Below are 11475 nucleotides of genomic sequence, written 5' to 3'. Positions count from 1 at the left end.
TTTCTCAACACTCCTCACGTTTTAACTTCCTGAGCCTGGCATACTCTTACTTCATTATCTATATTGAAGCTTAAATACACAGAGACTGTAGCTTTCCAGATCCATTACATGCGAAATGATGGTGCAAAGCACTCCTCTAAAGCGGGTATTCTCAATTTGCCTTCAGCATCCTCTATAAGCTACCATTAAAAACTAAAGAATGTGGTAGTACTTCTGAATCTCATCACTACGTCTTGCTCCTTATGAAGATTCATCCACATAAAGATACTGATTGCTGACACTTTCGACAGTCTCGACCAGTCATTTTGACGTCATTCCTGAGGGATCATACACTCCCCCATTTCGGGAGTTTGGCACCTCCTCGGAAAAAATTTTTAGGAAAAAATCGCTCTATCCAGAATCCAAATCCCGGAGTGCCATCCCGCGCCGATCCGACGGCCGCTGATACGTCGAGAGTGGGGCAACGTCGGCCGTTCATTGGCCGCAAACTGGCGCAAAAACGTCGGCCCGATCAGTATGTCGCCAGCGTCGGAACGTGATGGTATAGATGTAACTTCATTTTCGAAAGCTTAACGAGATCGGGCGCGAGCTTTGAAATTGCACTTGAACTGGGTTCTAGGGGAAGTTCCTTGTGTTTCAGTGCAGTTGGATGTTATTAGTTTTTGCAGTTACCACGAGGATTTTTTGGATCAGATAAGTGAGTATTTCATGGCTTCTGGGTGGGTTCCAGCAAGGAGCGCTGGTAGTGATAAGGATGTGGGTTCGTCGCTATCGCATCGTTCTGGAAACATAATTAATTGCAAGGCATTCGATAGCTAATTCAATTGCTTCGGAAATGAGTATCTAGTTGTATGGGGTTTTTTCACCCCAAGTCTCGGAGTGGTTAACAAATTTCGCTTTTATGATCATTTTCGATTTAAAAATTCCCACCTGAGTCTCAAGAAGCGCCCACAATTTTGGATTCTACTTGTGGAAGGTTGGCCTATACCCACTTGAACACGTCACATGTGCATCATTTAAAAATAAATAAAGCGTATTTATAATATTTTGTCACCGGAGGCTGAAAAGCTGCATTGAGGGCTAATTTATGAAAGGAAATATATTTTTGTTTAGTCTAGGAGTTTTACGAGCGACAGGAATGTAGATAAATCCCGTAAAAAAAATTTCTCTATCGTAGATTATTATGGATCGACAGAAGTCCATTCAATTAACCGTGCAATAAAACCAGTCGTGAAGTGCATATTGATCAGCGGATGTAGTGTTCGCACCTGTACTTTATGGGAAAATGACGCAAGCAACGTTTGAGAGGAAATGTTCAATGGGTGAAACATGGGAGACATGACCAGGTTTCACTCAAGACCCAAAAGTGGATACTTTTGAACATGCATGCTCTTTATCTGTCTAAGGATAATACTTGAAGTCCGACGGAGATAGCTCTTAAATTTTAAAAAATTGTACAATCTCTATATCATACAGTGTGGCCAAGATGAGGATCTCGTAAACGGTAACACCTACAGATTCAGTGAGGGAAGAAGCTCAAAGGAGGGCTTGCAGGCCGTGCACAGACCTACAAAATGATTTTCGGTTTTTATGCATTAGGTATTGCGAATTGCTCAGACTGAGTCATTTTGGACCCTGATTAACGCAGAACAACGCCCAGTACATTGTGCATATATGAAATCTGTTAATCATCTCCGAGTTCTTTCCTCTCTCGAGAACCTGCAAAACACCCGGAAACAGCTCAACCGTAAAGTGGCACCTTTGGCTTTACGCTTTAACACCGTGATATCAATTTGGGGCCCACTCGACTGACTCAGCTTCACGGTTGCTGCCTCCGCACCCAAAAAATCACAGTCCCATGGGGATTTGGACATAAGAAGCTTATAGGACTGACCGAAATCGCCTTCGTGCTTAAAAAGGGGCCTTGCGCAAATATAATACCTCGGCTATAGAATTACGATTGTTTACATGTAACGTGAGGCCTAGTGATACTTTCTAAGCCACTTGATACTTGCAAGTGTGCACACACACGTAACGAGCCAGCTCATCCCTAGTGGCCTAACCACATGCCCAACCTGTTTTAATGGTTTGCAAGATGGTTAGCACTTGTGCGCCCGTAAATCTAGGTTTACGAGAACGTTTAAAATTTTAACGTTTTGAAATGCTAATAAGTATTTGGTTTACAAGAGACCTCTGAGGAATTAAAAATGCCCCATAGAGCTGAATTTCAAAGAGAACAATAGTTATTCACAGCCACGCATTTCTATACAGGATTTGCTATGGATGGATGAGGGCCAACGACACGTTCACAATGCCTTTGTGGCACGTCTCAGTATCGGAAAAATGTACGTGATGCCGTCAATAACCTCATGTCCAAAAATAATTAGGTTTAATGGGGGTCGTAAATTCTTGGGGGGTGACAAAAGGCCCCATAATGAGCCGCCTATCAGAAGTCAAAGGCATTAGACCGTGGCAAAGTCTAGAGGTTAATTTATGGCTTCAAGAATCGATATTTTTCCGGGAAAGTCATGAACTCTCAGCTCCAGTGCAAACACTCCCATAAGATGGCGCATAAAAAGATAATAAATTGTCCCTGAGATAAATCTCACTCGGCTAAAACGTCCCAGATTAGATGTTTACGTACAGTAAATGTGGCACTAAACAATCAGCGAGGGAAATTTACAGGACCGCAGTGTCATGTTTGTGTTATTAATTTTTCGGTTGGGGCTTCAGAAACCTCAGATCCAGATGCTGTTTATAGATAACATGGTCGTTAAGAGATGCACGAGGAAGGCGTATTAAGCTTCCTGGCTTCCACGCTTTTTGGAATCTTTTTAAACCTGTGAAATCCTAGAAGTTTTCATCAGGATTTGAAATCCGGTGATTTCTATTTCGTCTTATAATTGCGAAGGCGCGATTCCTAAAACTTCGAAAAAGAAGAACTGCACCTGAAATCCACTGTATTTGCCAATTTCTAAAAAATCATAAAAATTAAATTTTGAACATTAAGGGCTTGTTGCACCAGTGATATGCGGCGCGAGTTTACCTCTAAATTCGGTTCATTGCCAAAACTTAACCTGAGTTTAAAGATAAATTTTTGCCGTTTTCAAGGGTGCAGATGCGTATAGTTTGGTTAGGTCTCAACTTAGGCAACAAGCTAAGGATCATTCCGTCATTCAAGCCCAATCAAGGAGTGACATCTGTAAAAACTGCATAATACATATTTGGCTTCATATTTCAAAAGTCATATTCGAGTTTGCTCAGCGCGGCTGCGCAATCAACTGACTCGGAAGTCAGCACCGACTAATATCGCAACATTTTGCACTTTAACGGGCAGGTAAGCATGATAATGTATTTACCTTAAGCGGCCAGCGGGACTAAAGAATTTATATCCCACATACCCTCATTATCCCCTCTGGTGCTATATGATCCCTTTTTAACTTTAGTCAAGAAGCCGAATATTGTTTCATTATCAAGTAGTGGCGGATAAAAGGATGTTAAATGGTTTGCAATTTTTAAAGTCAAGATCATATTACGAGAGAATCAGAGTTCGGAGAATTCAGAGGAAGTTTGCTAGTTCCGTTGGAGAGAAAAGGGGATATGAAGGAAAATCATTGGCTTTTCTTTAGACTTGAATTCAGAAGCGTAGTGGGCTTGAAATTTCTAACTTCTATTACAAGAAAAAGGAGCTATCGAGGATCATTATGATGGAGGAATAAAGCACCACATCTGGCATTGTCCATAAGTTTCCTGGCAGTGGTCAGAACCGAAACAAAATGGAATAAAGATAGAGAAACCTCAAGGAGTCACAAAATTAGATTTCAAGACCCCTCTTTAGGGATGCTAATCGCTGACGAGGAACTCGCTTGCGGCAATGCACCATCGTCCAAGTTGCGTGAAAGTGTATTTCGTCTGCCATATTGGATCAGGGAGTAGCCTTAAATTAATATTGGCCCTGCGGAGTTGGATATTACAAAATTACTGCAAAACTTGCTCTATTGGTTAATACCGCATTAGCTCGGCTTGTGCATGATTTATGAGACGCTTAATTAAGATTTCGTTATGTCACTGTCTGGGTCTTTGGAGTATTTAACATAAAATGAAAAACTGCTATCGCTATTGAGGTGCTTAACATAAGGAGTTGCAGTCCAATTAGAGTCGCCTAATCTTTAATCTGCAATTTTTTCCAAAGAATAGAGAAGAAAGCCCGAGCGAGTAAACACAGATCCCCTCGACATTCGCTTAATAACCCGTCCATAATACACCGCTCCACAATAATTTTTCCTCGAACTAAGCCCTTTGATAGAATTTGGTATTCAAATCGCTTCGCATGTAAAGGAACCTTCCCCTCGACAGTATACCTTGAAAGAAGCCCAATATTTAAAGTAATCTAGTTTACAAAAGGCTCTTATTAACCCGCCGCGTATACATTCATTATATACGGCCGAGTCTAAGGGTCGCATTCAGGGCTGGGTCGCCGGAAGACGCCGCTCAGACTGTGATTTTCGAAGGGAGTTCGAGGAGTTCAATGCATGCCACTTTCAATAGATTTTTTTATTTCCTCCTTTTCGGGGAGCATCAAAAGGGGAGATAACAAAAAGGCTTACTGGGCGCTTTTGTGGAGTGTTTTGATACTATCCGAAAAACTCTTTCCGAGTCTTGCGATTATTTATAGACACGTTAATCCTGAGACGAGTTAGTAATCTCCGATTATCGGTGTTTACAGTAACAAGTAAGAGCTCGAGAAAGGTAAAAATAAACTTGAGTATCGAATGAGCGACCGGATCTTATCTCAGTTCGTAATTTTGTTCTTGACTTCTTGTCTTGCTTGTCGTGTAGGTCGATAAGGCCGGGAGTTATGGGCGTGGAGTTCCAGATTCGAACGACCTCTGTTAACACGACTCTTGGCGGTAAAAAAAATAAAAAAATCGAGGCTTCTTCTTTGATTTCGAAAGCGTCAGGACGCGAATGCAACGTCAACAGCACATGTTTTTGATGCGATTTATCGAAGACAGGCATCTCGCAAGTCCGACTAACGGCAGAAGATAAAATCACTGGAAACAGAGAGTTTATTTATAAAGAAGTGAAGCAGCTGCTGGTGTACGCGAGAAGAGTTTTTAATTGCCGTTGGCGGCGGCTCCGCCATTCCGATGCCGATGGGCGGCAGGTTAATTTGGCGGAAAAGTTTAGTGTCGGTTTACATCCTGATTATTTTTTAGATTTTCCAGAATCACCAATTCGGTGGTCCCCGATTCAAGTTCGTCTAAAAACTAAAAGCTCCTGCGCAGAGCCACACATACTTATCTCTGTGATACTCTGTATCAATATCGCAACAAATATTTGCCCCTCTGCACCTTCTTTCTTCATTCAGGATCGTACCAATATGCCACTCTTCTCCTACATATTGTCGTTCTCCTTGATTTTTCAACTTCACTTTCGATAATTTTGGAAAGCGTCCCCTTTTTTTGGAAAGTCCAATCCTGGTCTCTGCTGTACCAATTTGCATGTGATGGATTTCGTACAAGAATCATTAGCGCATCGTATCACCACGTATTATCAATTCCATAGCTTCTACGAATTTTCAAAAAGTCCTATATAAATTGGATGTCCATTTTATTCATTTAAGGTATCCTCATCAACTCTCATTGCATTTGCTGGATTTGGTATCAGAACCTTCAGCATTTGAAGTAATTTCAAAGACAGTGGTAGGTTTTCCCTTCTAAGACTTCCGCAGATGTTCATTCCACGAATTTACAATTTTCCAAACTCTCAAATTGTCAAAACCAGAGGCGTGCGTATTTTGCAAATACGCAAAAGACTTTCGGAAAGGTATCCGGACAATTTTTTTTAGTCTGTGTGTCCACATCACTGAAATAGGTACCTTTGCAGTGCCATATCTCATGGGTCTTTTTGCTCAAAAACAGTGGTTTGCTTGATCCTCAAAATTTTCTTGAACTACTCCTCAAATTCAGGATCTGATTCTTGAGTCTTATCTGGCATTCCTTCACTCCTAAACCACATTTGAAAGACTGCTCTGACGTTAGTCATTACATCTCTTGCTCTAATAGGCCCCTCATTAGCGAATCGCACCAGCGGCGACTCGCCTCGCACTCACACAGCGCACGGCATAATGACTCTATTGTTCGGGCTGTCAAAAAGCAGCATTCATTTGTTTATTTTACACAAGGTGTTTGTTCGGATGTTCCCCGTGCATACAATGGCGACGACGGGGATTGAATGGTAATAATTCGAAAGGCGTTTTCGGTCTGGAGCTGACAAAGAACCAAATCCGCAACTGCAGACAGTGGTTCCTGCGAGATTGCCTGTTGAGATGTCTGCCGCGGCCGGTGCCACTTGGGATTTTACATGTATTTGCCTGATAGGAAATATTTATTTGCTTTCTTATGAGGGATTAGAGTTTCTGAGTGTAAATAAAATTTTCATGTATGAGAGTTATCACAAGTAAATAAACGATTGTTTAACCATCGAAAATCGATTTTTATTACTTTTATGGCGACTGTATGTCATCACAATGAGCCGATAAATCACTCGGAACGATCAATTTAATCTCCGATGGATATTTAATTATTCTTTATGGCTCAGCACTACATTTGTTTAAACAAGTTGGCATTGTGCGCGACCAACAATGTTAATTAGGTGAAAAACACTGGAACAAATATAAACGATAGGGCGTAGTTCCTAAATCTTTTAAGCTTTGTGTTTGGGATAATCCGGCTTAAATTCGTCCTAATTGGCCATAAATCGTTGTTTCCCGTCCGCTTAAGTGTTTAATTGTCTTCTTGCTAAGGATATTGTGTTTCACGCCACTGGAAAACTGCGCCCCTGACCACACATTTTATAAAGATTTAAATACACAAATTGCCGTTTTGTTCCAGGAACCACAAAGCGCAGAACCAAGGCGGAACAAATGAGCAAAAATGACGTTGGAGACTGGAATTTATGCCTTTGTCCTTGTCACACTCGCTGCCAGTCTGCCCCACGTTGGGGCAGTGGACTATTGTAAGTATTTCTGTAGAGCAAAAGACCCGAAACAAAGTTTTCGCGGAAGTTCGACATAAAACGGGGTTTGAAATATGGCCGCTGCTCCCCCGGCTGCTCCACAAACTAGGGGAGCTATTTTTCACTCCACCGCCAATATAAAATGGCCTTGTGCAGGTAAACTGGGAAGAGAAATTACTGTCCTTAATGTAATGGAGGTATAAAATGGTGATTGGAAATATTTCGGGGAATTATTTTCGGTTTTATTGCCAGATGGTATAAGTGACGCTCCTCGAGCTCGAAGAGCAATCCCCTAATGCACTCCGCTGCTTGTTCCTGAATCGATTTGAAAATTTAAAATTGCGGTATAGTGAGGATATTAATCTGTATGTAATCACATCACCGTTGGGACAACCGTGTAACCACGGGAATCTCAGCGTCTATACAGGGTGGCCCAAAAACATCGGTCCAAATGAGTATGGGGTGCTAGACGGCAAAAAATAATTCACTTCCAAAGGCGATCGCCCTTCGTCGATTTACGATAAAATCTCTTAGAATTCAACTTTCAGTTGAGCATGAACATGCCTGACCGTTTTTGCACCTATCGCATAAATACCCGTTTCCTGGGGGAAATTGAAACCTTCTCAAGTCATTATTACATCTACCTAGTCCCATTAAAATCCACTTGCCTTCAAACGTCTTAATTATTGTTTCAGCTCAGTGCATAGCGCCGCTGGGCATGGAAAGTGGCCTCATCAAAGACCAAGACATATCGGTCAGCTCCACTTTTGACCATAAATACGTAGGAGCACGTCACGCAAGGTAATTTCTCGGACGCGTTATTATTTAAACGATGCCTGTCATTGGACTTGCCGATATTTCACCGAAGAAATTCCCCCCTTTGACAGGCTCGTAATGCCCCACAAGCCGGAGATATATAAAACGGATGATTTACTTCGAGAAGTTTTATATCTCTCCATCTTTAGAACTTTACGTTAAAAATGATCTCCTTTGGCCATAAATTCCTGGCTTGCCAAAACATCCGCGAGTTATAGATTCTTATTTGTACAAAGTTTTAATGGGGCTAACTTTGTGTATACAGAATCCGGACTGAGAACGAGGGGGGTGCATGGTGTCCCCAATCCCAAGCCGACCCTGACACCAAAGAATGGATTGAAATAGACTTGCATTCAGTGCATTTAATCACCGCTACAGAGACCCAGGGCCGGTTCGGGAACGGGCAGGGAGTGGAGTACAGCGAGGCCTACAAGCTTGAGTACTACAGACCGAGACTCAACAAATGGATCCGGTACAGGGCGGAGACCAATGAGGACGTGCTCAAAGGCAATATCAACACCTATTTAGAGTCAAAGACTGTCCTCAGTCCTCCCATCCTGGTCAGTAAGCTCCGATTCCTGCCTTTTAGTTTGCATAAGAGGACTGTGTGCATGAGGGTGGAGGTATATGGGTGCAAGTGGTCCGATGGGATTGTCAGCTATTCTATGCCTCAAGGGGACAAGAGAGGCAGCTGGGAGTTCTATGATTCTAGTTATGATGGGCATTGGGACGGAGAGAAACTCAAATATGGTGAGTTATTTTCTTATTTACGTAATTTTAGCTTTACAAGGGCTTTTTGCAGGTCTGGGACAGCTGACTGATGGGCAAATAGCACCGGATGACTTTAAGTTGTCCTTCCACGAACCTGGTCAAGGATGGGTGGGCTGGAGGAACGACACAAGGGACAATAAACCTGTGGAGATTATCTTTGAATTCGACAAGATCCGGGAGTTTACAGCCGTCAATATCTACACCAACAACCAATTCACCAAAGAAGTGCAAGTCTTCAACGAATCCAAAGTCTTCTTCAGTATTGGAGGCAAACGCTACAAAGGGGAGCCCATTACCTATGACTCTTTCGAGGACAAAATCATGGAGACTCCAAGGAACGTCTCCATCAAGCTACACCATCGTGTGGGTCGCTTCGTGAAGCTGCAACTCTACTTCTCCTCCAGATGGATCTTGATCAGTGAAGTATCCTTTGAAAGTTCCCAAGTGACGGGTAACTTCAGCGAAGAAGACGACTTACCCGAAGCCAGTAAAGCCCCTAGTGATAATATTGTGGACCTTAATGGCAGGGATAATACTAAAAATGTGATTAGTGCAGTGAACAATCAAAGCGGGTTCGGCCAATATTTGGGCATTATGGTGGGTTTGTTCATGGTTCTGGTGGTGTTCTTGGTGGCGGTAGTCTCGTATGTGTTATACCAACACCGGAGATATAAAAGCTCTCCCAGGCCTAGTCAAGTCCCTGACAAGACTGCCCTATACCGACCACCTTCATTGGGTAAGTTATTGGTAGAAATTTTGTGATTTTTATAGATAAAGATGGTTTTGATGCTGCATCAGGTCACCTGACAAATACTTCGTCAGATTACGCTGACTACGCAGAACCCGTTCAACGAAGTCAGACCTCCAGGACCCCCCCGGATCGTCAACTGTTCTTTCCCAAACCCCCGCTAGCCCCGCCTCCCTCGGAGCAGCATTACGCCGCCACTGATGTATGCAAATCCGAGTATAAGCCTCAATTCACGCCACCTCCTCCCCCCCTGAGTACCCCCCCACCGGTTAGACTGCTGCGCCAGCCCAGATACGTGTCCGAGAGGACCTACATTGGACCTTAACTCAATTCCCCCTCGTCTGTGATATTTTTATTGAGTAGTATTTGAGGTAAGTGGTGTTTCTTTGTGTCTTTAAGTGATAAATCGTTTGAAGGTCCCATTGTTCGGGGAGTTTAAGCGAGCGAACCAGTGCACCAGCATAATTTTCAATTAACGAAATCTGTTTTAAATTACTTCGAAAAAGTCCGATAAGGCTTAAAATAGGTCCCAGTTGTTGGAGTAGTTGTATCGCAAGGAATTACGAAACAGAAGCGTATTAAGGCAAAACAAATTTTTCGATTTAGTCACGCCCAAAGGGGGCTCAGAGGATAGCGTAATAGTAAAATTGCAACTCCTTTGAAGTAAAAATCTGTCGGCTGTAGCGTATGTCCGCGATGTAACACTACTGTCTAACAAGGAACCGTCACAGACACAGTGAAGAAAATATGAAGGTGGTCTTTTATGATAGTCATCGAAATAACATGTGTGACGAGAGTCAAGTCTAGTTGATACGTACTTCTAGTTGTAAATCCCAAATTCACTCGAGTGTAGAAATATGGTTGAGTGGCGGCAGGGAGGGCTAACTCTCACATAGTGTGGCGAAATGCCAATTACGCAGGACAAAATTACTGGTTGATTATTGTCACGATTTTTCCATTTTTTTAAACGAATATCGACCTAACGAAATTCGTTCCTGATTAGCAGGGGTAGAAAGCACCCCAGTCCCGTCCTGGCCAAGTCATCACGTCACTCTGGACGAATACCATAAATCAAAAAACTTCTGGTGAACCTTTTAAGACATTCCCTTGTAATCTAAAAATACTTCTCGTGCTTTATTGGGCTAATTTTACACCGCGGGCCTTGTTTCCAGCTCAAAAATTACAGGCCGACTTCTTAAAATTTATTGCTTCGATCGTTGATAGTGGCACAAGTTTTATGGCCCTCGATGATTGATGCCTGGGAGTGTGGGTTTCTACGCCTTCGGCCTTGAAGAGCTGAAATTTCTTATGATACAATAGCATTTCTCTTTGTTTCAGCTATGCCTACCCCCTTAGTGGCGCGATGGACTATCCTGATAAGGCTGATGAACTTACCAAATAGTACTGCTTTACCCCCGTTATACTATAGTTGTATTTATGTAACAGAAACTGCCCTTATCTACATAATAATGTGCTTCAATCTCTTAACTCTAAGACAATCCCTTGAGAATACTATTATAAACGAAAGCAAAGGCAATGAAATTTCTACTAAATGTGGTAATAATTATAGTATTATTAACTTTAAGACTTTTTGTATATAATTAAGACTATTGATGACTGTAGGTGAATATATGCTTTTGTAGATCAATACTCTGATGACCAACAGGTGTGTTTCTGAAGACTTCGAATTTGTACATATCGATATTCATAGTATCTGGCTCACTGTGTATATAGGTACTATTAAACTCGTCAATGGTATACAATAAAATGCAAATTATTACGAAAAGCTGTTTTATTTAAACATTCATTACTCAATTATGATGAGCAGAAACGAGCTCTTTATGCAGCCACAAATTGGCCAATTTTCTCAAGACAAAAGGACGTTTATATCTGGGTTTTCTCGAGATTTGCAAATTTCCTGATTTCCCCCGGAATACAAACAGACTTAATAACTCGCCCAAATATTTTAGATTAATTAGGGGGAAAATTAGCTTCGTCTGTTTGATTGGGACGTTATTCTCAAGTGGAACGAGAAAAGTTGGATTTTTATCCCTCGCAGGTACGCAGTTAAACAAAGATATATCCAAGTGCTCTCGCAAGGAAAATTGGCAAGAAAGACA

The 11475-nt window shown here is 42.0% G+C and overlaps 1 protein-coding gene across 1 annotated transcript; it reads left to right on the top strand.

Annotated features, from left to right (window-relative positions):
• Nucleotides 1-528: 528 nt before the first annotated feature.
• On the top strand, nucleotides 529-11135 carry LOC136411601 (discoidin domain-containing receptor 2-like). Its single transcript, XM_066394237.1, has 7 exons — nucleotides 529-697; nucleotides 6897-7020; nucleotides 7716-7821; nucleotides 8102-8586; nucleotides 8639-9343; nucleotides 9406-9726; nucleotides 10694-11135. The coding sequence occupies exons 2-6, from the start codon at nucleotides 6939-6941 to the stop codon at nucleotides 9678-9680; spliced, it is 1653 nt and encodes a 550-aa protein (XP_066250334.1). The 5' UTR covers nucleotides 529-697; nucleotides 6897-6938; the 3' UTR covers nucleotides 9681-9726; nucleotides 10694-11135.
• The last annotated feature ends 340 nt before the right edge of the window (nucleotides 11136-11475 follow it).

The sequence above is a fragment of the Euwallacea similis genome, chromosome 10 (assembly GCF_039881205.1).
Source record: "Euwallacea similis isolate ESF13 chromosome 10, ESF131.1, whole genome shotgun sequence".
NCBI lineage: Eukaryota > Metazoa > Arthropoda > Insecta > Coleoptera > Curculionidae > Euwallacea > Euwallacea similis.
This window is presented reverse-complemented; position numbering and strand designations above follow the sequence as displayed.